The 27,914-nt window shown below is 48.7% G+C and overlaps 1 protein-coding gene across 23 annotated transcripts in view; it reads left to right on the top strand.

Moving 5' to 3' along the window:
• The first annotated feature begins 9,707 nt into the window (after positions 1-9,707).
• KRABD5 (KRAB domain containing 5) overlaps positions 9,708-27,914 on the top strand; it is a 63,265-nt gene continuing 45,058 nt past the window's right edge. For 6 of the 23 annotated variants that reach the window (XR_013524787.1, XR_013524791.1, XM_078345193.1 and 3 more), the window contains exons 1-4: positions 9,708-9,855; positions 11,950-12,097; positions 12,558-12,773; positions 13,842-13,949. Coding sequence is in view for 8 of the 23 variants with exons in the window: in XM_035267504.3 (XP_035123395.1) it covers positions 13,925-13,949 (25 nt within the window). In the remaining 15 variants the exon portion in view is untranslated. Of the gene's footprint in view, positions 9,856-11,949; positions 12,098-12,557; positions 12,774-13,841; positions 15,307-20,979; positions 21,158-22,081; positions 22,290-27,914 lie in introns of those variants that run through there. The other 17 variants (XR_004731820.3, XR_004731821.3, XM_035267507.3 and 14 more) reach the window with 6 other exon arrangements.

The raw sequence follows: 27,914 nt of genomic DNA, 5'->3' as shown, positions 1-27,914 counted from the left end.
TAAGGGCAGCCAGAGAGAAAGGTCATGTTACCCACAAAGGCAAGCTTATCAGACTTACAGCAGATCTCTCAGCAGAAACTCTACAAGCCAGAAGAGAGTGGGGGCCAATATTCAACATTCTCAAAGAACAGAACCTTCAGCCCAGAATTTCATATCCAGCCAAACTAAGCTTCACAACTGAAGGAAAAATAAAATCTTTTATGAGCAAGCAAGAACTCGGAGATTTTATTACCACCAGGCCTGCTTTACAAGAGCTTCTGAAAGAAGCATTACACACAGAAAGAAACAACCAGTATTAGCCTTTCTAAAAATACACCAAAAAGTAAAGAGCACCAACATAAAGAAGAATTTACACCAACAAATGGATAAAACAGCCAGTCAACATCAAATGGCAGTAACCCTAAATTTAAATTGACTAAATCCCCCAATCAAAAGACACAGCCAAAACCCAATGGCATTTTACATCCAGACCTGTTTCACATGCAAGGATACACAAAGACTCAAAACAAAGGGATGGAGAAAGATTTACCAACCAAATGGAGAGCAAAAATAAATAATAAATAAATAAAAAGCAGGAGTTGCAATTCTCGTATCAGATAAAATAGATTTTAAAGCAACAAAGATATAGTGGTAAAAGGATCACTGCAACAACAAGAGCTAACGATCCTAACACCCAGATACGAGACTTAGATTCAATGAGACAGAAAATTAATAAGGATATCAAGGACTCGAACTCAGATTAGGAACAAGTAAACTTAATAAATATTCATAGAGCTCTCCACTTCAAATACACAAAATATACATTCTTGTCAATACCACATCACACCTACCCATAAGTTTAAATGAAACATTGATTGGCCGTTATTAATACTCAATTTTTTTCAAAATAAAGCAATATTTCCATTTACTCTCCCTCTTTCTCTTCCTCTTTCTTCCTCTCCTTTACTTATTTTTTTTTTCTTTCCTTCTCTCAAAAAAAAAGAAATCAACTTGTAAACCTCTAGATCCAGGTCGGCAATGTCTCTCTCATTGCTTGATTTCCTTCCTTCCCTTCCCTCCCTCCCTCCCTCCCTCCCCACTTCCTCCCTTCCTTCCTTCCTTCCTTCATCCCTTCCTTCCTCCCTACCGTCCTTCTTCCCTCCCTCCCCGCTTCCTCCCTTCCTTCCTTCCTTCCTTCATCCCTTCCTTCCTCCCTACCGTCCTTCTTCCCTCCCTTCCTGCCTTTTCCCCCTCCAAAAAAAAAAAAAAGAAATAGAAAGAGAAATACCATTTGACCCAGCAATCCCATTACTGGGTATATACCTAAAGGACTATAAATCATTCTATTGTAAAGACATATGCACACATATGTTCATTGTAGCACTGTTTACAATAGCAAAGACTTGGAACCAACCCAAAGGCCCATCAATGACAGACTAGAAAAAGAAAATGTGGCACATATACACTGTGGAATACTATGCAGCCATCAAAAAGTATGCGTTTATATCCTTTGCATTGACATGGATGAAGCTGGAAACCATCATTCTCAGCAAAGAACAGAAAACCAAACACCACATGTTCTCACTCATACATGAGTGTTAAACAATGAGAACACATGGGCACAGAGAGGGAAACATCACACACCTGGGTCTGTTGGGGGGTGGGGGGCCTAGGGGAGGGATAGAAGGGGGTGGGGGTATTGGGGACAGATAACACTAGGAGAATACCTAATGTTGGTGGCAGGGGGATGGATGCAGCAAACCACCGTGGCATGTGTATACCTATGTAACAATCCTGCACAATCTGCACATATACTCCAGAACTTAAAGTTTAATAAAAAAGGATTTTAACTAATTTTTTACTTATTATTTGACTACTCGTATATATATTCATATATTTATTTATGTCTGCTTTTATAATTTTTATCTACTAAAATATTAATTTTCAATTTACACTCTTCCATATGTAATGGATTTGCTATTTAGTTAATATGAGATGATAATATAGAATGAGGCCTTAAACGAATGAACAAATGACCCAAATATTCTTCTGCTGTAGGATAGAGACTATGAATATAACTGTTAACCTTAATAATAATATTTATGGTGGAGCTCTGAAGATGGCCTAAAGGAAGCTTCTCTGGAGTGCAGCTACCACCACGTGAGACAGAACCAGAGCAATATCCGCATCTCTGAATGAGGTACCGGTTTTGTTTTAAAGGGACTGGTAAAACATCAGGATTAAACCCCAAAAAAGGCAATGAAAGCAGCCCAAAGGCATCCAGCTGAGGCAAGGTGGGGCGCTGCCCCACCTGGAAAGTGTATCAGGCACGGAGGATGGGGGGGTGGGGGACATCACCTCCTTGGTTCTCTGAATCAAATACAGCAATTCACTCCAAGACTTTGGCAGCACACAGACCAGGAAAGCACTGACTTGCTAAGAACCACTCGGAGTTGCAGACGGGGGCGACAGCCCAGGCCGGCAGCCCCAGCCAGACTGGTGCCTTCTTAGCACAGACCAGGGCAGAGATTTGGACTAACACCGAGAAAGTTTATGAAAAGGAACTGTCCGTCACACAGAAGGGAGAGTTGAAAGCAGGGAAGGGGATATGACCAGACAGTCCCCTCCTCCACAGGATCCAGCAACCAGAGTCCCTCTGCTGGGAGAGTTTCGCAGTTAACACATCCTCCACCCGGGAAGAGCGCGCGCTGCAGAGGGAAAGAGCCCACCATTGGGAATGCGGGGCTAACCCCACCAGTATGGAAACCAGGCGAAGAATAAACAGCCTGGCTGAGAACGAGGCAACCCAGCAGCGCCTCCACTGGCAGACAATGGACACACTGTCTTAAGCGGTACAGTGACACCTGCATTCAAACAAAAAAAAGCCTCATACAAGAGAAATAACCCCAACTTTAACAGAAAGAATGCACACTCAGAGAAGTTGGGAAGAAACCAGTGCAAAAAGGATAAAATCATCAAAGTCCAGAACGCCTCTCCTCCCCAGAGAGATCACAATGACTCACCAGCATGACAACAAAACAGGTCAGAAAACTATTTTGTCGAGCTTACAGAAGCAGGCTTCCGAAGGTGGGTAATAACAAACTTCTCTGAGCTAAAAGAACATGTTTTAACTCAATGCAAAGAAACTAAGAACCTTGAAAAAAGATTAGATGAAATGCTAACTAGAATAACCAGTCTAGAGAAGAATATACACAACTTGATGGAGCTGAAAAACACAGCATGAGAACTTGGTGAACCATACACAAGTTTCAATAGCCAAATCGATCAAGCGGAAGAAAGGATATCAGAGATCGAAGATCAACTCAATGAAATAAAATGAGAAGACAAAAAAAAAAGAGAAAAAAGAGTGAAAAGAAATGAACAAAGCCTCCCAGAAATATGGGATTATGTGAAAAGACCTAATCTACACTTGATCGGTGTACCTGAAGAGGACGGGGTAAAATGAATCCAAGCTGGAAAACACTCTTCAAAATATTATCCAGGAGAACTTCTCAACCTCGCAAAGCAGGCCAACATCCAAATACAGGAAATACAAAGAACACTACAGAGATATCCTCAAGAAGAGCAACCCCAAGGCACATAATCGTCAGATTCACCAGGGTTGAAATGAAGGAAAAATGCTAAGGACAGTCAGAGAGAAAGTTCGGGTTACCCACAAAGGAAAGCCCATCAGACTCACAGTGAATTTCTCAGCAGAAACCCTACAAGCCAGAAGAGAGTGGGGACCAATATTCAACATCCTTAAAGAAAGGAACTTTCAGCCAAAATCTCATATTCAGCCCATACTAAGCTTCATAAGTGAAGGAGAAATAAAATCCTTTACAAACAAGAAATTACTGAGAGATTTGTCGCAAATAGACCTGCCCTACAAGAGCTCCTCAAGGAAGCACTAAACACAGAAAAAAAATCCGGTACCAGCCACTGCAAAAACAAATCAAACAGTAAAGACCAATGACACAATGAGGAACCTGCGTTGACCAACGGGCAAAACAAACAACCAGTAATAAAATGGCAGGATCGAATTCACACATAACAATATTAACATTAAATGTAAATGGCTTAAATGCCCCAATCAAAAGACACAGACTGGCAAACTGGGTAAAAAGTCTAAACCCATTGGTGTGCTATATTCAGGAGACCCATCTCACATGCAAAGACACACATAGACTCAAAATAAAGATATGGAAGGAGATCTACCAAGCAAATGGAGAGAAAAAAAAGCAGGAGCTGTAACTTTAGTCTCTGATAAAATTGTGTTGAGCCACTTTCAAAGCCATCCTTGGTCCGATGAGGCCCATGGGCTTCAGGTTGGACAAGCTTGCTGTAGCCAATTGGGACTATGTACTCAGACCAGGTTTCATCCAATCACTGCATGAAAGCACACATATGCCATCCACAGCATAATTACAGCTTGGCTATAGATTTTTTCTTCTGAAAATAAAGCAAGTTTTCAGGTTTCTTTGTTCTTTCAGCTTTGTCCGCTGTGAGGAAGATGTTCCATTTCCATGAGTGGAACTTCCATTTGACTTTCCACATTTTGTTTACAGTCTTCCCCGTCACACCCCTCCAGCTTGTCATGCAGCACAGTTTTCTTTCCTGAGCTCATGCACTTCTCAGCTCAACCTGACAATGGCAGTTGTGAACACATGCACCAACCACTTCCAGCCTGTTCACTTTTCCTTCAAACCAAAAAGAGGTCATCACATTTCCTGGCTCTCAGATTTTGTCAGTAGATAGAGCTTTACTGTAGTTTGGGTCGGGTGTGGTGGCTCAGGCCTGTAATCCCAGCACTTTGGGAGGCTGAGGTAGGAAGACCACCTGAGGTCAGGAATTCAAGACCAGCCTGGCCAACCTGGCGAAACTCTGTCTCTGTTAAAAATATAAAAATTAGCTGAGCGTCATGGTGGGTACCTGTAACCCCAGCTACTTGGGAAGCTGAGGCAGGAGACTCACTTGAACCCAGGAGGTGGAGGTTGCAGTAAGCTGAGATCATGCCACTGCACACCAGCCTGGGCAGCAGAGTGAGACTCTGTCTCAAAAAAAAAAAAAAAAAAAAAAGAGCTTTACTGTAGTTTGCAGTTGCATTAGATGTGCTGCTCTCTGACCAGGGTGCAATGTGGCTTGGTATCAACCATGGACTGACCCCCAAGAACAATTCACCTATATGACGTTTCTGGCAGCTTGCAAGAACTCTGGGAATACCTTTCAGAGGGCCCTGGACCAGGAATATCTGCCTGGGTGTGAGAGACAACCTTCCACCCTCCACATAGCTTCTGGGCCATGACATGGAAATCTCACAGGGCACCCTGACCCAGGCAGAAGAGGAGAGGGTTAGCCTCACAGGGTGTGGACAGCTCCCAGGCTTCTGGAAGACTTCAAACTTATTGCAGACAGAACCCTCTTCCTCATTTCAGTCCACCAACACACTTGGTGGCTAGAGAAACTTCACTTCCCATTTCTATTTATATATTTTTATAAATATATATGTTTTTTGTTTTACACGAGATGTGTGTTTAAACAACCAGATCCTGGATTTGAAGAGGAACATATCTGGGATTCATTCTGTTCTTTTAAGTGTCACTTAGTCCTGTGTAAGGACAGCTTTGCCCTATGGGTAACAGCAACATTTTAGAAGTTATAAAATTGTCCTTAGTTTTGCAATAAAATATTTAAAAAATAAAATTCTCCAATCTAACAATGTATGCAAAGATTGTTATGGCTTTTTCTTCTCCCTGCACCAAGCCTTAAGGATCATTATTTTGTTGTTAAAGTCCTGAAATACGGAGATAAGAGGTAAGTGAGCGTCCCCTGGTGGAGAAAGGGAGTCTTTTTTCCAGAATCAGTGTTTTCCCTTGCCTGGTGTCCATTGGAAATCACTCAACACAAACCGCTGGTCATTCAGTACAATCAAGCAAGCAAGCAAACAAAATCATCAGTATGCTTGTGCTCTACACTCTATGATTGATGTACAGGAAAGGAACGAGGAAGGGGAAAGTGAAGAATAGAGAAAGGGATACTGGACCAGCCAGACGTGGTGGAACCATACTGCAGTTTTCCACATGAGAATGTCTGCTTGGTCTGTAGGAACAGAGTTCTGGGATAAAGCAGCAGGTATGTTCTCAGTAGACACTCCTGTCTGCTTCTGGAACACATCAACTGTATCTTTGTCCTCCATTTCCAGCTGTGCAAATGGTTCCCAGGAGAACCAATCAGTGAAAGTAGAAGCTCATCAGCATCGTGGACAAACTCTGCCTTTTACCAAAGGCTTCCACTCATTCACTAAGTGGTGTGTGCCTCTCACCATCAACTGCACCCCAGGACCATCCTGCCTGCCATCTTTAAATTCACAGGATTACTGCTCTGGGCCTTGACTCGGGCTCTTTCTGTCATAGTGGAGCCTGAAAGCTCTTCTTCAGCTGCAGCTTGAAGAAAGAGGTTCAGAGTGTGCAGCAAACTAGCAAGCTAGCAGCCCCCAATGCCACAGGTGGAGGAGGCAGCAGAGCCTAACTTGACGTTTTTATCACCATCTCTACAGCAACAGCAGCAGCAGCAGCAATCACAACTACTATTTCTAATTGTGGTGGTAATAATAATGATCACACTTAGAATAATGACGAATAACAATAATTGTAATTGCTAGCCGGGTGCAGTGGCTCACACCTGTAATCCCAACACCTTCAGAGGCCAAGGCGGGTGGATTATTTGAGGTTAGGTTGCATGTTGACATGCTTGGTGCTTAAACTCACACAGTCCCCACACCACAGGAGGATACAGCCAGCCACAGCCTAACCAGCAAGGTGAAGGGCAAATCGCAAAATTTGAGACCAGTCTGGTCAACATGGTGAAACCCCATCTCTACTAAAAATACAAAAATTAGCCAGGCATCGTGGTACACACCTCTTATCCCAGCTACTTGGGAGGCTAAGGCAGGAGAATTGCTTGAACCCAGGAGGTGGAGGTTGCAGTGAGTCGAGATCATGCCACTGTACTCCAGCCTGGCTGACAGAGCAAGACTCTGCCTCAAAAACAAACAAAGAAAAAAAAATGTAATTGCTGACATGTTCAGTTTATATGTAAATTTATTGTTTGTAATGTTCTATAATTTACTTTTAGTAAATATACACGTTAATTGTGTCATAAATATCAGGACCCCAAAACACCCCACCTAATGAATGACTCACACCTATGGACCTATGGCTGCTCACCTGCTACTGCAGATCGTCTCACCGCCCCACCCAGAGCTTCCATCTCTCTGGTCAACCTTCTGGGACAGTGAAGTAGCTGAAGTACTCCTATGATCTGATCGGGGTCTTGGCAAACAGCTTGACTTGTTAGAAATCAAAGGCTGACTTTAAGATATACTCAGATGTTGGGCTAAATTGAGGCAGGAGCAAATGTCTTCTCAGCAGATCTACCTTTGTGTCTCTTGTTTTCAGAGTAAAAGGTTGTTTCAGGAACAGTGGTTTGATTTAGTCTGTGTTAAAAATCAAAAGCAACCTACAAATACTGAACAGGGATGAAAGTAATTTGCACACATGTTCAGCGCATTATATGTGGTTTCAAATCTCTCCAATGATAAGAAATGAAAAGTTATGCCTTGATTTTTTAAACTCAGTCGTCAGCCATTCTGCCAAAATATTCCATATGTTTCCAAGACATTTCACAAGCATTCTCTGGTGGAGATTATTCCCAATTGTGAAGAATACTAGAAGGATGAGCATCTCAAAAGAACCTTTATTCTACTGCAGAAGAGTCACTTTTCAGGATCTCAAAGGCCTAGGGAAGCTGCTTGAATTGTCAGGTCTATGGAGGTGCCTGGGCTTTGGAGTCAGGCAAAGTTGATCCTGAGTCCCAGTCCAGCCACTCAGTAGCTGTAGCACTTTGGACGAATTCCTTGACTTGGAACAGTTCTATAAACCTTGTTGTAAGAAAAGGCAGAATGATACAGATTGCAAAGATGGCAGCAAGTCTGCATCCCCTCTGGTATCCATGCCCTTTGGAATATGCTTTTACAGCTGCTCCAACAGAGGGGCAGAATCTGTTTCCTGACACTTGGATCTGGACTGGCCTTATTTGTTCTAAGCAATAGGAAGCTATGAATATGGCAGTGTGACAGTTTGGGGTCTAGGGATGAAAGGCCTTGAATGCTTCTGCTTTTTCTTTTAGAACTTGCCATCTCCATGGGAACAAGCACATGTTAGGCTGCTGGAGGATGAGCTCCCATGGGGAGGAAAACCAAGGTGCCCTAGTTGACAGCCAGCTCACCCCCAGAAGCAGAGTCACTTAGTCAACCAGCAGCTGACCACACATGCCTGAAGGAGCCAAGCTGAGACCAGAAGAATGGCCCAGTAGAGTCCTGCCTAAATGACTGACCATCCCAATCATGAGCTAATAAGGTTTAGGGTAGTTTTTTATGCAGCAGTAGCTAACTGATACATACACCTGTGCAGTCAGGATCCTAGGATTCAAATGACAGGTTGGTTACTACTGGTTACCTGCCAAACAGAAGGCACTATGTAGGTATTGATTTCCTTTTCTCTTTGTTTAAGTGAGCCTCTTGATAGATGGGGATAAGTTACACCGAAATGCATGTTGACATGCTTGGTGCTTAAACTCACGGAGTCCCCACACCACAGGAGAAAACAGCCAGCTCTAGCCTAACCAGCAGGGTGAAGGGCAAATCACAAAATAAAAAGTTTGCCTTTATTCCCTCCGCATTCAAACTTTGGAGATCAAGGCTGTGGACAGATCTGAAGGCAGGTTTCTCTTCCTGAAGCCCTACACTCTTCGTTCACTGTCTGGCCTTTAGAAGGGTGAAGGACCCCTGCCCAGCAGCAGGTGGGCAGCAGTGGTCGACCTATGGACACCTCCTGACTGCAGCAGCAGCTCTCTCACTGGGCCCTCTCCCGCCCTTGGGCATGAGGAGCGAGATGGGCCGGATGAGGGTGTTCCCTCACCTCTGACTGGAAAGCGGGTGCAGGACCTCTACTTCCTGAGGTTAGACTCGCCAGGGCCCTGAGAGCTGCCCTTCCTTGTGGCAGCCACTGCCCACGTGGGGCTGCTGAGCTCTTTGGATGGGGCTGGTTGGAACTGAGATGTGCTAGAGGCTTAAATACAGAGTGACTTTAGAAGATTTAGTACCCAAACACCTTCACTGATAATTTTATATTACTCATATATTTAAATGATAATACTTTGGATCTATTGGGTTAAAGTATTACCATCAAGTTCACCTGTTTTCCTTTCATGATGCCACTAGACTACTGTAAATCTCACATGAGGCTCACTTTTTATTCCTATGGGACATTTCTGACTTAGAGGACTCCCTCTCTTATCAAATCTCATGCTGCCGCCTCAAGGAACCAGAGGCCATGAAGGTTATGAAATCCGAAATTTTAGAAGAACCGTTATTATATAATTTCCAATTTTAAATATTACGTATATTACTCATAAATTGATATAAACTTATGTGTAAGGTTAAATGCCAATGTTCCTGGACGCTCCAGGGCCCAGCACAGGAAGTCAGCCCCGCCTGGAAGGGGCAGCAGACAACAATCATTCATTCAGGCCTCATTCAGCCACAGCTGGAATCGTATTCCTGTCACTCAGGGCGCGAGGGGGCGGAGCCTGGAGCCCTATCCAGTCAGCGGCTCCGTGGTCGAGCCTGTCCAATCAGGCGCGCAACCGGCAAAGGGGAAGCACTTCCTGAATTATGGGCTGGACTTTTCCTCTTACAGGTCCGCGTACCTGCTTGATCCGTCTTAGCTGCTCTTTCTCCTTCATTCGGCAGCCTCTTTTGCCCTGTGTCCTGCAGGTACTGGGAGGATATCGGGGCGCTCCTGAAGCCTAGAGATGGTGAGTCTGCGGGGCCGAGCTTCCCAAGACTAGGGGGTCGGCGGGAACCGGCGGCGACCTGGGCCTCCCCCGGGCAGCTCTGGAGTCTGGACCCGGAGTCTCCTGGGTCGCACGGTGCGGCTGGGCCAGCAGCTGGGACCCGGGCGTCCCGTCCCCTCCCATCTCTGCGTGGCAACCTCGTCCCTGCCCGGAGCCCTCTCTGGGCAGCTCCGTGCCTGCAGCCCCGCGTCTCCCCACTTTGTGCGGTGATGACCGGAGGGTCCTTAAGAGAGAAACCCGGCTTGTGGTGCAGGGTTCGGGCTTGGGAGGAGCTGTGGTCCGTGGGGTCCCTGGTCCTTCCTTTCTTTTTTTTTTTTTTTTTTGAGACGGAGTTTCGCTCTTGTTACCCAGGCTGGAGTGCAATGGCGCGATCTCGGCTCACCGCATCCTGGGTTCAGGCAATTCTCCTGCCTCAGCCTCCCGAGCAGCTAGGATTACAGGCACGCACCACCGTGCCCAGCTAATTTTTTGTAATTTTAGTAGAGACGGGGTTTCACTATGTTGACCAAGATGGTCTCGATCTGTTGACCTCGTGATCCACCCGCCTCGGCCTCCCAAAGTGCTGGGATTACAGGCTTGAGCCACCGCGCCCGGCCGGTCCTTCCTTTCTTTTGTAAAAGTTAAACTGAGGTTTGGTTAAAACGTTAAAGACTGTGAGCAAATAACGATTCGTGATTCAGGAAGTCACAGCCATGGACTGTGGTTTGGGTCCACCGGAGGGGCTTGAAGGAAAGGGTTTTATAAGGTGCATGAGGAAGCAAACCCAATTCAGTAATTGATTGGCTGAAGTTATATAGCCCCCTTATGGGAACTGCCCCGGTGGAAATTTCCTGGTTATGTAATCAAAGGTTAATTGGTGGTTTGTGGTTAATTAAGAAGTTTTTGTTTTCCTTAGTTATTTATAAGAAATGCATGAGTTGTGTTTTGGTTTTCTTAGGTAGAAACCCAGGGCACTACAGCCATTTCAGTGTAAGTGCCTCCCATTTAATTAACACTCCACAAGGGGACTGACTTTTCCCTGCATTTGTATGGCAAGCAGGGTCTCAAATCCACTATCCTGTTCCCCCAGCCTAATTCTTCTAAGGCTCGCAGTAAAATTCTAAATTTTCACTTCTTTCCCCTGATTCTCAACTTCCGGCTTCCACTCTGTAATTCATAACATTGTCAACTATTTGTTCTTTATTGTGGATTTCAAGCAGATGCAGCCTGACCATTAGAGCCAAGGCCAAATTGCAAAATAAAAAGTTTGCTTTTACTCTGCTCCATTCACATCTAAACTTTGGAGGTCAAGGCTGTGGACAGATCAGAAGGGTAGTTCCCTCCTCCTGGGGCTCCACTGATCTCTGGGAAGGAGGATGGGTGGCAGGTAGACAGCAATAGTTCACCTGTAGCCACTTTCACCTAGGCCCTAAAGGCCGAGTGTTTGCCTGACAGAATGGGATGTCAGGGGCAGCATGGAAAAGCACAACGGTGAGAAGGCAAGTGTCAGGTATTCTCAAATCTCAGGCTTCTGTGATCTGGGGAATGTAGACCTCAGTGGAGGAGCTGCAGGAGCTGGGGTTGCCTTTAGGCTGGTGCCTGAGAGCACTGGCTTTAGAAGCTTGATTTTGGCCAGGCATGGTGGCTGACTCTTGTAATCTCAGCACTTTGGGAGGCAGATCATCTGAGGTCAAGAGTTCAAGACCAGCTTGGCCAACATGGTGAAACCCCGTCTCTACGAAAAATATAAAAACTAAACAAGCATGGTGGCTGCGCGTGCCTATCCCAGCTACTTGGGAGCTGAGACAGGAGAATTGCTTGAACCCAGGAGGTGGAGGTTGCAGTGAGTCTAAATCATGGCGCTACACTCCAGCCTGGGTGACAGAGCAAGACTCAGTCTCAAAAAATAAAAAAGGCAGCTTGATTTTGTGAGCAGTGCACTTCTTAAAAGGGTTCCAGGTAGCACTTGTGAAATATGAGATGGGAGATTGAAGGTGGGTGACTTCATAAGGAGTGGGGGGGGCCTTTGCAGAGCAGAGACAAGTTTGTGAAGAAAGATGAATTTCATCCCTGCAGGATGAGTCTTTGATGATACTGAAGAGAGAGTCACATGTTGATGCCCAGGAGGCAGCTGTCTCCGTGGTCTGAAAAGCCCGATTGAGGCCAGGCTTGGCTATGAGAGCTGGGAAATGGGAGGACCTTTGAAGCCGTGGGAGAGGGTGAGGTGAGAATGAGAGGTTGGGGCCCAATACCCCCAGCTCAGGACTGATGGAAGAGGATGGAGCTGGAGAGGGAGGGATGAGGGTGTGGCATTGGTCAGGGAGGAGGAGGAGGCAATGAGCCATGGCCTGGGGTGCTGCTAAGTGGACTGATGCCACTGAGCTGGAGAAGCCCTTGAGGCCTGGTGATCTGGGGAGAGTGGTTCGGGCATGAGCTTAGGTGGAAGCCAGACTGTGGTGGGTCCAGGAACAGTGAAGGAGAGAGGCACGGGATGTGGAAGGGAGAAGGTGGTGACCTGCAGGTGCACCAAGCTGGGACTCTGCGGCTGAGGCTCAGGAGGGCACGAGTCATAGGCACGGGAACGCTGTTCCATACAACTCATACCCACCCAGGAGGGGTGAGGCAGACAGCCCTCCCTCAGCAGCGAGGCACATCTGACTCAGTGCCTTTCTTGTCACCCCCAGAGCCACCATCACTCATGTTCTTGAATGGGAACTGCCTGGAGAGCATGAAGAAGGAGCAGGAGCCTGAAGGAGGAAGGAGGAGGCTGAGCCACTTCGGGAACATGGACTGGATGAGGCCAAGCCAGGAGATGACACCATGAAATAGGAAGTCACCATTCAGGATTCAGGCTTTTCTGTGGAGCTCCTGGCCCCAGGATCGAGCCCTTCTCCCTGTGGGTACAATGGAGGAGGGGAGCTGGGGACCAGGGCCTGAGCCTGCTGGGGAGGATGAGGGTGGAAAGCCCAGCCTTGCCCTGGCTCCTCCTGGCCCCATGCTGTAGGCAGGAAATGGAGGACTCTGGGCTCTGCCTGGGTCACTCTGCTAGCGTGGTGGGCCTGGGAATGGAGTCCGGGTTCAGGTCACTGCCTTATTGCTAGAGGACAGCTAGCAGCTGGGCCTACCAGCCCTGTTCAGGGAGAGAAGTGAGGAGTGTCAGGTCCCAGGACGCCCCAGTCTTGCTATGTGTCCTCAGGCAAGTCACCTCTCTCTGGGCCATGACCTTACCATCTGTCACATGGGGGTGGTGGTGATATTGGGTGTTCTCCAGGGACAGAGCCAACCCAGAGGACTTGCAAGCTGGTAACTTAGTGGGGAGCCGGGCAAGGCCCTCTCATGTTCTCTCCGCTCACAGGCTTGGGCCCTGGAGCACCCCTTCAGGAAGGAAAAGGCCATCTGCCCTGGGCTGCTCAGCCCTTGGCACTAGGCAAGGGCAAAAGCAAGGCTGCCGTTCTCCCTCCCCCCTTTCTTCCATCTCCCTCTCCTCTGCTCCGGGGTTGCTCTTAGGCTGTGGGATGAATCAGTGGGGCCAGGCTCTGTCCTGCACTTAAGCACACAGGTGACAGGGCCCTGAGATGGGTGGGTGGCCCCATCTCCCTTTCCCCTGCTTGCCATCGGGTTCAGCACCACCCATTACAAAGGGGGTCACCCCATTCCAGGCATGCAGCTGGATGGCCCCTGTGACAGAGCACACTATGGACTGCATGTGTGGAGAAGCACCTGCACCTCGAGGCTGGGCTGTGAGGAGCACAGTCCTGCATAGGGGCCTGCGGCCTGACCCTACCCTCACTGGGAACCCCCTTCCTTCCTGGGTGCCAGGTGGAGTTCTTTGCACTTCTCTGAGGCTCCATGCGGGTCTGCTCATTTGGGAATCTGGGGCTGTAGGTAAGAAGAGAGGAGAAGGGACTTCCAGAGTAGGATGCAGTTCACAGGCTGAGCCCTTGTCTCCCTCCCTGGTCCCTCTGCAGCCCCAGAACTGGAACGAGGAGCTGCAGGCAGTGAGGGACCTGCCAACAGGAACCGACCTGAGCAGCTGCTGCAAGGAAGAGCCATGTTCAAGGGGCCCGAAGCCCCTGGTGAGTGAGTGACAGCGTCACAGCCTCAGGCCCACCTGCCTCCTGCTGGAAGGTTTTCTTGTGCACAGGAGGGAAGCGAGGGAAGCTGGTATAGTCCCAGCCCTGTCAGGTGCCCTGAAGACCTTCTAGCCTTCTGTTTCCTGGCAGACCATCCCAGCACCTTTCTCTGGCCTCTGTGAGACTTTGGGTCCCTGGAAGAAGAAGGCGCTGCCTGCTATCTGGGCTGAGCAGCCAGAGCCAACCAGCTTCCCACCCTCCACTGAGTGCCATGGGACCCTTCCCTGAGCACACGGTGCCCATCATGGCCGTTCTAGGGCAGGGGCTCATTGACATAGCACTTTCAGCTCGCTGGGGTTTAAACGTCATTAATGCTGTTTCTGAGAGAAATGAGGACAAAATAATTGTTTAAAAAAAGTCTCTCCTAAACTTCCTGCCTAGAGGTGATCATGGAAGAAGTAATTTCTTGGGTACTAACTTTACCGGGATGATTCCAAGTGCTTTACAAGCATCATTTCCTATAATCTTCTGGTCCCCTTGTAAATATCAGTACTTTTTGTCATCGTTGTATAGATGAGAAACTGGGTCTGAAGTTACCTGCCCAGGTTTGCTGGGCACATGACTGGGGGATCCCAAACCTGCCCCAGCCCTCATACTCCTTGTTAGCCACTAAGCTCTGCACCTCCTTAAGTGTTTGGTTTTTTCAAAAAATGGTTTTCTTGCCCTTCTCTAAATATAAGGAAACTGAGGCAAGAGTCCCTGACTCCCAAGGCAGGCCTGGCTGCCTCCCCCATCATGGTGAGCTGGGCCAGGTGGATGTAGCCTGAGGCTTTTGTGGGCATGGTCTCTCCCCCTCCCAGTCTCAGCCCCTCCCAGGCACACAGCAGGTTCAGGGTGGCAGCCACATGGGGCACCATGGTAGTCAGGGGGGCATCGTCATGGCCATCAGCCCCACTGAGGAGACCAAGCTGCAGATGTTCATCTGGAGCCACATCGTCTTCAGCCTGGGCTTTGTTGTTAGTGGCCACTACAAGGACTTGGCTGGGGACGTGGTGGCCTCTATAGCATTCACCATGACCTGAATGGTGAGCAGTTGCGCAAGTGCAGCGGACCTGGAGGGTCTGTACACGCTGGACACAGTGGAGGTGGATGACTGCGACTTTTGGGTCAGGTTCCAGTCCTCATCCCTGGCATCCTGGAATGGGACCAGGAGCAGAGTGTCATCTGTAGCTTCACTGACCTTGCAAGACGGTGGTGTGGCCCCCGTGGTGCCTGGAGCTGCTGGAGCAAGAGTTAACTGCTCAAGACTTTGTGACACTGTGTGCTCAAGCACTGTGATGAGGAGGCGGAGCTCTTCTCGGTGAGGGCAAGGGCGTCTTTGGCAATGACAGCTGCCACTGCATTCTCTACCTGCTAATCCCCCTCTCCCTGACCTCGGCCCCACAAGGGGCTGCGAGAGGAGTGCTCCCATGGCAGCTTCCCCTGCACCCATAGGCACAAATGCCTTTGTGGAGCACACGTGAGGAGCAGCCCTGTGAGGCTGGAGCTGCAGCCAGCTGCACCCAGCTGGGGGCACGGGTGCCCTGGGTTGTTCTGGGGCTGAATTGTTGAGGAGAGAAGCTCTGCTCAGTGAAGCAGGGCTTGTTCTGACCACATTCACTAGAACCCCCTTCCATCAGGCTCCCAGATTCAGGATCAGGAGCTTTGTGTTGGTTCCAAGCTAGGGAGCAGTCAAACCAGTGGCCCAGCTGAGCTGTGCTTTTCTCCTTAGGAGCATTTGGAAGTTGCTGGGTGGTTGTGAAGGTCACAGTCCCCGAGTGCTGCTGCTGGTGTTTTGTGCTTAGGAGTTGACCATGTTAAATGTCCTACACACAAGTAACTCTTTTTCAGAAGCCAGTGGCATTCCTGTCTCTCTTGAGAGTCCTGGCCTGATGGGGACCCCCTATTCCTCACCTCCATAATCTGGCTGTCTTCTTCCTTTCTGGGGAGATCTGGTAGTTACCACCTTGTTGCTTGGGTGTGTGAGAGCAAAGCTGAGTTCTGGTCGGCCTTGCAGCAGGAGAAGGAAGGCAACATCATCTACACCATGTATTAGGCCCAGGTGGGCTATGCCAGGACTGGCGGGCTGAACTGCACCTGTGGGCAGCTGATCCTTTCCTGCCTCTGCTCTCTCCCCTGTTTTTGGGTGAGGACCACAAGAAGGAAAGCTCAGAGAACATCAAAGTCCTGGCCCAGGAGGCCATGGCCCAGCAGGGCACCGTGAACAGGATCTACCCATCAGCTGCAGTGCCGGCATCCTGCCCCTCCAGGTGTGTCCATGGGTGGAGCCCGGCCCCCACCCAGCCCAAGTAGGCTTATTCACAGCTCATCCCCACAGCCCCTCGGTTCACAGCTCCCAGCATGGCCAGCATCTTACAGCAGCTCCAGGTCATCAGTGACATCCTCCTCATTCCTCTTCGCTGGGGCCCCTCCAAGCTTGCTACTTAGAAGTTGGCCTTTAGTTTTTTAAGATATGTAATATGCTGACATGGCCCAAAATTGAAAAGTGCAACCAGTGATGAGAAGTTCCTTGTGAATGCTTCCAGAAATACCCCATGTGATCTCTTTCCCTCTCTTTTTTTCCTTTGAAAGTGTGGCAGGCCTCACATGAAGGTTATTATTGTTTACTTCATTTAACAATATTTCTTGGTGATCTTCCATTTCAGTTCCTAAGGAGTGGCTTTATTCCTTCCCAGCTGCCTCTCACTCCAGTGCAAAGTGTGCCTTAGGAGCAGGCCCTGAGGACTCCTACAGTGCTGACACAAGCAGTGCTGCCTTTGGGAGCCCCTAACTTCCCGCCTTGTCTCCCCTCATGGTGGGAAAGGGGTTTGGTCAGCCAGCGGTGTCAGCATCCCTGCCCCACACCCATTGTCTACACCCAGTCTGGTAGCAAGGAGGCCACAGAGTGCAGCGATTAGAACTGGGTGTGAGAGTGAGAGGCAGCTGGGCCCTATGCTGAGTCATGTGCATGGAATCCTGACTGTCAGCAATTAGGGATCTTTTTGCTTTTGGGAGGGAAGCACTTGTTTGACAGGTCTCAATAAGGCACAGAGCCTGATCTGTCCAGAGTGGGAGTTTAACCAAGGTAGAGCGGGAGTCAAGGGCCCTGGCCCAGTCTGACACCCACCTGCCCTCCCACCTTCTCAGCCAGAAGACTAGGAGAATCTGATAGCAGAGGTGGTGCAGCACCACCAGCTCCAGGAGTCCAGTAAAACAGGGATAGGGCATTCTGGGAGGTCGAGGCAGACGGATCACTTGAGCTCAAGAGTTGGAGACCAGCCCAGGCAACATGACAAAACCCCATCTACAAAAAAGTGCAAATACTAGCCTGGTATGGTGGTGTGACCTGTAGTTGCAGCTACTCAGCAGGCTGAGGTGGGAGGATCGCTTGAGCCTGCGAGGTCCAGGCTGCAGTGAGCCATGATTGTGCCACTGCACTCCAGCATGAGTGATAGAGTGCAACCCTGTCTCAAAAAAACAAAAAAAAACAGAGCTAGGGCTGAGGAGCCTATGGCCACTGAGCCTGAGCCAGTGAAACTGAGCCAGTGAAACTGAGCTCTCTGCCCTGTGGCTGCCAAGGAACCTTATTCCTTGAGCTTGCAGGGGTCAAGAGGTGGGAGAGACAGACGGATAGTCAGCGGCCGTTATCAGTGATTCGGACTCCAGGAGAAGGGGTAGGCCTCTCTCCCATGTGCCACCCCTACCTTCCTCCTGGGACTCCAGCCTGAATGCCCCACTAAAAGATGCTTTTGCACTGATTCAGTTAATATGTCATTCAAAGGCCCAATTGAAGTCCCATGAATGGTTAAGGGGCCCCTCCAGCTCCCCATTTTTCCCTCAGGCTCCCCGTATTACACTCCAGCAGGGGTGTGGAGTACATCCATGGCCAAGAGTATTGGTCTGTCCTTCCCAGCCTGTACATCATGCCAAGACAGTGGTGAGTGGATGATGTGCAGATGGGATTTCTCAGCTCATCTGTATGGTTGACATTATGGCTGCTGCTTTTACTGCCACAACTCCCAGGCCCAACCTGGCTCAATGTCTAAGTTGTAAGCCAAAAAAGATGGGCAGCCAGGGCTCTGTGGCAGGGTTGGGGGTTGGGGTGCACTTTAGTTTTGTGGCAGGTTGAAGTCTGCAGTGGTTTTATTTATCATGATTGGCCTGGTGGTAGCTCCAGGCTGAGGGGGACTGGTTTGTCAGTGGTGGTCCCCTAGATGTCCCTGTGCCCAGCCTGGCCTGTTTGCCCTCAAGCCCAGCAGGAGGTGCTGCCACAGGCTGTGACTGGCCTCCCTGCTCCCTGTACCCCAGATGGACATAACGTTGGGGTCTACAGTCTGAATATATCATTCTCCCCATTTTAACCTGAGCTGCCTGACACAGGGAGGGTAGGGGGGGTAAGGGGACCTGGGGAACCAGGGCCGAATCATGGATCTTGGGGAACAGTTACAGACACAGGTGGGGTTGTCACCTCTCTGTGGAGCCTTGCTCCATGCCACACAGCACCTTCTTAAGAGACTAGCTCTGGGGGTGGCAGGCAACCCCACAGGCCATGGTTGCACCCTCTCTTCACCTGTCTGTGCCTGCTGTCAAAGCCCAGACTGAGGGAAGAGATTCTACCCTGTGAGCCCTAGAGAGTCACATTCAGCTGTGACCTCGGCCTGGGGCTTTACAGAGAGCTTCTTATGGGTATAGTGTCACCAGACACCTTGTTTCAGAGGGGGTGGGCATTGCTGGCAAGTGGAGCACCCCCACAGCTGATGAGGAACTTTTTCTCATTTTTGAACCATCATGTCTTCATTTCACATTGGAATAAAGTGAGGTTTTGGAACCTGCTGCCCCAGTCTTACTGGATTGTGAGGGCTGTGGTCAGGTTACTAAGAGAGGAATCTGTATAAATTAGGTCAAATTCAAGGTTATGCTTGTTATGTCACCTGAGTGGGAGGTAAAAGGGTGGAGTCATAGGCACTCAGTTGGGGTTTACTTGGCCCAGTCACTAGACTCGGGATTGTGGCACAGGTGAACATCCCGTCATTGGTGACAGAAGAAAAAAGGCTGGAGTGAAGGCCGGGTTGGGGAGGGGTGCCAGGTTGTGCAGCCAGGCCCGAGGCATGCTGGACCTATTAGGTCACTGAACATTTGGGCACGTGCCCCTGTCCCTTCACTTGAGGTGGGATTGGCAGCACTCCCTAAATGGCATGAGTGCCGGGAGAGTGGAGGAGGACCTGACATTTGCCATCCTGGGGTAGGTTTTAGAGATCACTAGATGCTTGTGGAGAGCTAATGAGATGGGAAGAAGGCAGCCCACCTCAATGGACCTGAGGAACAGCGCCTGCGAAGTAAGAAGCGGGTGTGTGGAGGTGGCCTGTCTACAAGTGGGCAAGTTTAAGGCTCATTGCAGTGGCACTGTTGTTGGAAAAGGGTTTATAAAGTCGGGAAGAATCCACACTGAGACAGTGGATCACTCAGCAAGCCTAGTTTTACGTCCTGCAGGAACGGTGCAACTTGCTGGCAGTCTTGCCATGAGAGCACATCTGAACAAGGGAGACAGGGACATTTATAACTTTCATAACGTGACACAATCGCCCTACTGCTATGTCCAATTTCCATTGGCCAGAACGGGACCTCACATTCTATGCTTGATTCAATTGGCTAAAATCTTGGAAATTTTCTAAAGAGGTAAAGGCAGAGGAGAACAAAGGAAACGAGGAAGTAACAAGGAATGCTTAGAGAAGCGATAACATTTTCAAATAAGGAAGGGGAATAAGCTATAACCTAAGACGTGCCTGGGCTTGTCCAGGCATATCAGGGCAAATATTTAGGTTAAAGTGTAAGAACTAGGAACACAGGATGCACTTGCTTCTTTATTATGACTAACAGCTACTTTATTAGCAAAAGCTTTAAAGTAAATTAACCTTTGAAGAAACGTATATATTTGTAATGAACTAAGGGGAAAGCTTTGAAGAGGAACCTTTCATTTATTCTTACTTCCTACAACTCTCAGCTCACTGCAGCTGGTGGCTGCTGCCAGGCCATCCCTCTCCAGAGCAGGGAGGACCTCAGCCTCACATATAATTGAATGCCTTTTGGGATGTTTGGATAGTCCTTTCTTACTGGGAAATTCAGAAAAGAAAAAAAAAATTCCAATCCTCATGTCTGTTAGTTTCCCTGAGCCAACTGATAAAAGATGTTCCTGACCACGAGATTTTGAGTGACACCCAAGGGAAGCCACCAGTGCCTTGGCCACTGCATGCTCCTCAAACCCCCAGCAGTTCCCTCTGCAGTCTCACAGTTGTCTTGAGCAGTGGAGTAAGGTGTGGTGAGAGAGGTGCTAAGGGATGGGATGAGGGCCTTTCCTGTGTTATTAAAACGGTTAAAGAGTTGTTTTAGACCAGGCCCAGTGGCACATACCTGTAATCCCAGCACTTTGGGAGGCCAAGGCAGGTGGATCTCGAGATCAGGAGATGGAGACCATCCTGACTTACACAGTGAAACCCCGTCCCTACTAAAAATACAAAATATTAGCCCGGCGTGGTCGCACGCGTGTAGTCCTAGCCACTCGGGAGGTTGAGGCAGGGAATCCCTTGAACCAGAGAGGCGGAGGTTGCAGTGAGCCAGTATCTCGCCAATGCACTCCAGCCTGGGTGACAGATGGAGACTCCCTCTCAAAAAAAAACCGTTGTTTTAAAGGTGTCCAAATGCCGTCCTTCTTAAACTTAATTAGCTAATAAGATGCCTTATACAAGCAGAACCAGGTAAGGGAAAGCAAGTGCATTTCAAGTCGCGGCTTACCCCAAGATTAGCTATAATGCCCTCCGCAGGTGGCCCCACCTCAATGAGCCGGTCTGCCATTCAATACAAATGAAATGAAATGATGAGGGGCAGGGAGGGCCTGGAGCTTTACCCAATCAGGGGCGCTGGAGTGGAAATCGTCCAATCGGGAGCAGCCTGAGAGCAGGAACGGCTTCCTGATTTGGCGGGGGCGTTTGTCCACTACGGTCAGAGCTCGGGTCTCCTCCCCGCAGCAGCTAGTCCTTCGATCTGAGAGGCCCAGGTGGCTTCGTGTTCTGAGAATAAACGGAGCCTCTGTTGCTCTCTGTGACCTGCAGGCGCTGGGAGATCTGTAGCTAAGACGCCAGGACATCCCGGAAGCTGGGAAATGGTGAATGTGCCAGGTCGGGGGTCCCCACAGGAGGGAGCGGGGTGGTCGGAAGCGGCGGGAGCCCACTGTGGGGGCATCGGGCCTTCCCGCAGTCAACTCCGGGGTCGGGGCTCTGAGTCCCCTTGCGGGCTCAGTTCGGCCCTCCGTCCCCTCCGCCTCAAGATGGCGGCTGGGCGGGCAGCCGGGACACCTCGCCTCCCGTCCCGACCCCGCGGGGCGACCTTGGCCCTGGCCGGAGCCGCCTCTGGGCAGCTCCGCGCCACAGCCCCGAGTCTCCTCATATTGTGCAGTGAAGACTGGGAGGTTCTTAGGGGAGACCCCAGCTGGGCGTGAGTGGGGTGTGGCAAGAAACTGCCCCGTAGGGTCCCTAGTCGCTCCTTTTTCCTAGTACAAATTAAGAGAGTGGTCGGGCACAATGGCTCTCGCCTGCAATCCCAGCACTTTGGGAAGATCAGACGGGCGGATCAGGAGGTCAGGAATTCGAGACCTCCTGGCTAACACGGTGAAACTCCATGTCTACTAAAAATACAAAAAATTAGCCGGGCTTGGTGGCGCGCACCTGCAGTCCAAGCTACTTGGGAGGCTGAGACAGGAAAATCCCTTCAACCCGGGAGGCAGAGGTTGCAGTGAGCCGAGATAGCACCACTGTAGTCTAGCCTGGGCTACAGAGCGAGACTCCGTTAAAAAAAAAAATTAAAAGGAGTCACCCTTAAAGTGTTAAAGAGTTTATTTGAGCAAACAGCGATTGGTGAAATAGTAAGCCTGCCACCGTGGTTTGTAATTCTGGGCTTAGCTTTTGAATGTTGCCAGGGAAAAGAAATAGGGACAATCTCTCTTCCACTATGGCTGTAGAAAACGAATGCATTTTCACAGTAAGTGTGCTGGATTAATTGGTCAGTTACAAACATTCATTAAAACATCAGGTCCTCTCTTGCAGAGTGGAGGAATTGTGACAGTGGACACCTGTGTTCCATATTCTACAGCTATCTGGATGTGCGAATTTAATGCCAAATTTTGTGAGACAGGACTTGGCACCCCCTAGAAGTGTTCACGTATACTAAATGATCTGCTGTTGTGGAAGTAATTAAATTCCATGTTTATTGTCTGAAAGAGGTATTTCGGCTTTTCCTGTTGAGGCATAAAGTGTAAGTGCCGTACAGTTTCCTTCCTTTCTATAGAAACTGTGTTTGAGTGATTTTGCTCTTTTCCTGAAACCTGTTAGGTCACTGAACATCTGACTGCTGGGCACCTGCCCTGTCCCTTCAGTTGAGGTGGGATTGGCAGCACTCCCCAGAAGGTGTGCAGTGCCCAGAAAGCGTAGGAGGGCCTGACGTTTGCTATCCTGGGATAGGTATTAGAGTTCACTAGATGCTTGAGGAGAGCTAATGAGACGGGAAAAAGGCAGCCCACCTCGAGGGACCCGAGGGACAGAGCCTGTGAAGGGAGAAGCGCGTGTGTGGAATAACCCTGACCGGGAAGAAGACCTCAGTCTTCTTTGAGCCTGCAAAAAGAGGTCACTGAAGGCCCAGTTAGTTCCTCCTGGGGAGCGTCCCCTTCAGGTGTCCCCGAGGTTCACAGCAGCCATGGAGGGAGCCCTTTGTACTGGGAGAAGCTGCAGAGTTCTGGAAAGCGGGGGATTTGCAGGTGTATGTGGTTGAGGTTGGGAGGCTCTTTCTGAGGGTGGAATTGTTAGTGTCCTGGGGCTGTTTCTTGACTTTGTCCAATAAAGCATCTGGATTTAGGTAAGAAGTTCCTTAATTCTAAAGGAGTGTTGCATGAGGAGGAAAGCACCAACTGTAAGATTTCTGTGGATCTCACAGTGTAGGCAGAAAAGGCCTTTCTTTCATAGGGAGGAGCAAACATGATTAAAGTTGGGAGGGGAATGGCACAACTCTGGGGCAAAATCAGATCCCAGATCAGAGAATGTTTCACCCTAAGTCAGCCTGTTCTTAGGAGGGGCATAAGGAGGGGTTGACTGTTGGCTCAGTCTGTGCGTGGGACAAAGTTCAGGGACCTGGAGGAGAGAAACTTAAGCAAGTTTGGTTAACACATATTTTATTCTGACCACCAAAGACAAAACTCTTTAATTGCTTATGGGCCCCGGGGGGGGGTGGTGGGGGGAGGAAATAGGAGATTCTGTGGCTTTGTGATACCTAAAACAGGGAGCATCATCTAAGTCATAATGGGAAGGGTGATTCTTTGCAGTAAGCTGCTCTTGGAGAACACAAAGGAAGGGGAATTTCTTTTATCACAGCTGCTTACCAGGGTTAACTGTCCACCCCATCTTTCCCCACCACTTTCTCTTGCCCATACATCTCTTCCATTTGGCTGAGTTGTATCTTTTATAATAAACTGGCCAATGAGTCTTTGCTGAGTTCTGTGAGTCCTTGTATAAAATGAATGAACTTGAGTAGGGGATTATGGGAGGCCCCAGTTTATAGTTAGTAGCTCTGAAGTCTAGATGGACCCTGGAGATTGTGACTGTCATCTGTAGTGGGGACGATGTCGTGGCACTGAACTCTGACCTTGTGGGGTCTGTGCTGCCTCAGAATTGAGTTATTGGACAACCAGTTGGTATTGGAGAATTGGCTGTTGTTCAGCAAACTCCACACATTTAGTGTCAGAAAAAAGACAGCACAGGGACCCTGGCTGGAGAGAGACTCTAGAAGGGAGGCTCTATTCCCCTGCACACAGGCTGTTACCCTACACAGAGTCCTATGATTCCACTGATTCCACATCTCCTCCCAGGTAGAGGCAACTGAGGACAGAAAGGGAAGAAGTTCTGAGAACAGAGCCCTGCCCCCACTGTGTTGCCACCACATAATTCTACCCACTCCTGAACACACCCACTAGGCACTGACTGGCCACGTCCCTTCCAGGACAAAACATGACCCTCAGGAAATTGTGCCCATAGCGCCTCTTCTCCTAGAGTTTCCTGTCAAAATTCCCATACAAGTGCCTAAAAGACTCCTGGCTTATCCTTGCCCCCAACTGTGAACTGCAGCAGCAACCCACACCCAGTCCTTCCATCACCTGAGGCTTGTGGACCACCCAGTCGTCATTTCGTCTGTCAGCATGGACACAAGGATAAGTCAGAGCATAGCCCCTCCTGGGCCAGTACCTGCAGCACAAACCAGTCCTTCCACCAATTCTGCCCTGCCCCCTATGCCTGAGTTCTTAGTTGCACCTTCCCTTCTTCTGCCTTTTACTTCCCCACAAACCCTGTCAGGGTCTAACTCTGTCACCCAGGCTGGAGTGCAGTAGTAGCATGATCATGCAGCCTCGACCTCCCTGGGTTCAGGTGATCCTCCCACCTGAGCCTCCTGAATCACTGGGACTACAAGTGTGTGCCCCTACACCGGACCAATTTTGTAGAGACAGTCTCACTATGTTGCCCAGGCTCATCAGGAACTCCTGGGCTGAAGTGATCCACCTGCCTCTGGTGAGCCACCATATCTGGTCTACAAACCCCATTTTAGGCACACACAGTGTGTCCAAGGCCAACCCTCAGGTGCCTGAATCCAGCGCCTGCTGGAATTCACATGTCCATGAATTCAAGATTATGGTCCTAAATCTCACAGTTGTGAGAACAAATACAAATTAGAAATACAAGATTAACCCTTCTTGAAAAATAAGGGAAGACATGTTTCTCTCCTTCCTTTTTTCTGAAGCATTTACTTTAGAAAATTTTATATGTAAATTTTTTTCTGCATTTTAGAAATATGTCTAAATCATTCTAACAGCTAAACAGGCCTTTTGTCTTTTGTCAGTCTTTTCTTTTGAGTCTCACTGTTGCTCAGCCTAGAGTGCAGTGTTGCCATCTTGGCTCATTGCAATCTCCACTCCCAGGTCCAAGTGATTCTCCTGTCTCAGCCTCCCAAGTAGTTAGGATTATAGGTGCTGGCCACCATGCCTGGCTAATTTTTCTATTTTTAGTAGAAACGGGGTTTCACCATGTTGTCCAGGCTGGTCTCAAACTCCTGACCTCAGTTGATCTGCCTGCCTCAGCATCCCAAAGTGCTGGGATTACAGGCCTGAGCCTCTGCACCTGGCCATCAGTCTTTTTGATTCAGGACATTTTTTCTCTAGGAACTGGGAATCACTGATTTGAAATGTAAGTATCAAAGAAGACAGCCATATCTCACAATGTCTCTGGGAGAGCAGGCATCTACCTTCAGGCACCTGGCTCCAAGTTGCAAATCTATCTGTCATGAAGACATGGGATTTTTTTGCCTTTGACTATAGCCAATTAAAAAACACAGATAGCCTCCCAATTGCCCGGTGAATTTAAGATGAACTGTATCTGACAGATAGTGCTGTCAGGCCTTCTACTTGAGGACTAATTATGGTGACTTTTTGACCAGTGAGTGTTTTTCCACTCTCTTAGCAGATTGCCTGTAATGTCTTTCACATTCTGCTCTGATTGTATCATAAAACAGTTTTCTTTCTTTTCTACCATTGTGGATAGTTTTTCTAGTGATTTTGTTTTTAATTATATTTCCCAAACATTGCAAAATGTAAGGTGCCCACCCACCAGGCCTCAGGCTAGAGGGGCCTTTCCCTCTAAGACATCCAGTCACAACCCACAGTTGTGCAGCAAACGGCCCGTTGCCCCAAAAATCTGCAGGCAAAATTGTCTCTCTTCTTACTTGGAATCTTTAATCCCTTCTAGAACAGTTTGGCCAGATTTCTACAAAAATAAGTTCACAGGGCATCATTTAGCCATTCTGGCTCTGTCTTTCCATGCCCCTGGCATCTTCAAACCTGAAACTGATTCAGAGACCATGGGGCCTGGAAACCAACCAGGCACACACACGTGCATTGAGTAGGCCTGAGAATCTCAACATTCCCCTCATCCTCCTGCCCAAATGCCCATGAATGTGCAGAGGGTGCATGCCACTTCCCTTCCCCTCCAACACCTAGATCTGCAGCTCCAAATGTTAGACCCAGGTCCTGGGGTTCTCCAGGATGTGGAGGCCTTCCTGAGGGTTTCCTCTCTTCACAGCAATACCCAAGAATAGAGAGCCAGGTTGATTCCACCTGGAGTTTGCACATAAAGTCTGGTCTGCACCTGGGATCCTCAAGACAAGGCCAGACTGAGGATGTATAGAAAATCCAGGGACATTTTCTGCATTGTGAGAGATTGCCATAGACCTTATAAAGTCCTACATTTTGTGTGGGGTCCTTCAAGTTTTCCAGATCTTGTCCAGTAAGCTGCTGCAGTTCTGTGAGGGCCTTCTGGTCTAAGCAGAATGTGGTGGCAGAATCTGTGAGTGTAAAGCACCACCTAAGCAGAGGGAGGGCAGGGCCACAACTGTCTAGAGCCCTGAGTGAAGCTACACCTTCCTGTGAGCTGTGTTGCTGGAGTAGGGTCATCTTGTCCTCTCTTGTACCCAAGAGTTAGCTGATCAGGTATAGGTAATATTGCACCTGGATCCAGGGTATGTGGCTTCACTGGGGCAGTTCTGCTTTCTATCCTGGCCCCACAGTCAGCTGAGTCTCTCCTGCCCAAATCACTATTGGGGCATCAGCACGGGATCACCAGGGACTCTCTCACCAGCACCTGGGAATCCTTGAGACACATATGGTGATGTCCTGTGCAGGCTGAGGTCAGGCTGACCACAAGATCTAATCTTTCCATCTCAGAGGGAAAGGAAAGTGTCATCCAGGATTTGTCACCCCACTCACAGAAGGAATCTCTTTATTTGGTATCCAAATGGGATTTGCTCCAGTTTTCTAATATGTGGATGAAGAGCAAAGAGGAGGTCTGGAGACTCAGACTGACAGGTAAACCAGTTGCTTCCATTTCATGTGTCCATTGGAAAAACAGATGCAGCAGCCATAGTTCCTACCATCCAGGAACTTTCAGTCTAGAGCAGAAGGATAGTGGCCAAATTCAGCATCATGTGGTCCGGAGCAAGAACAGACGTGTACAGGGAACTTAGGCTTGATTTGGGACATTTCCCTTATGTTCACTTTGTGAGTTCTGATATCACCACCTGAAGGGCCACCCATGGACAGAAGAGTTATGATTATTTCTACTGATTTTCTCTTGATTTGGTTTTTAATATAATATTCCCAGAAAGCCCTATGCGTTTTGATTAAATTGCTTGTTAACAGATTTACAAAGTAGTTAAGAATGAAGCAATTAAAATCAGAAAAACTCGGGGAGTCAAGTTCTTGTGGTCAGGCTTAGGAAAGACAGGACTGAAAATAAACCAGCAACATAGAGATAGGAAGCCTAGGGCCTGCCCCCTGCCCCTAGCCTTGCTGTGTCCCAGCCCTGCCCAAATCCACCCTCTTCTGAGCTTGGTTCAGATCTGGTCTCACCTCGGAGCCTATGCTGACAGAACTGTTTGTTGGAGATCAGACTTCTGAGTAGTTGCTCTTGCTGGTTCTCCAGAGCTGGTGCTCACACTTTCCCCAAACCACAAAGCAGATAAATGGGAACAAAGGACAATATGGAGTCTGAATTTTTTTCTTCATTGAAATCAGTGCCTCTAGAGACATCCCACCTGGCAACATTTTTTCCATTCCTGCAGATCCAGTAGTTGCTCCACAAGTTGTAACAAAGTCAACGTAAAGACTTTGTTTTTACGTAAAAACTGCACTGAGAAATCCTCATGAACTAAACTTCACCCTTCCTTTCTGTATCCCTCCAGTCCATCTATAGTTAGCTTTTGTAGTGACAGGAAACAGAGAAGAAATGGAAAGGCTGGGGCCATGATCTACATCCTGCTGGGAATTATGGGATACTCAGGATCCACATC

This window comes from Callithrix jacchus, chromosome 12 (genome assembly GCF_049354715.1).
Source record: "Callithrix jacchus isolate 240 chromosome 12, calJac240_pri, whole genome shotgun sequence".
Classification (NCBI taxonomy): Eukaryota; Metazoa; Chordata; class Mammalia; order Primates; family Cebidae; genus Callithrix; species Callithrix jacchus.
Note: the sequence above shows the minus strand (reverse complement) of the source record. Positions and strands in the feature narration are given on the sequence as shown.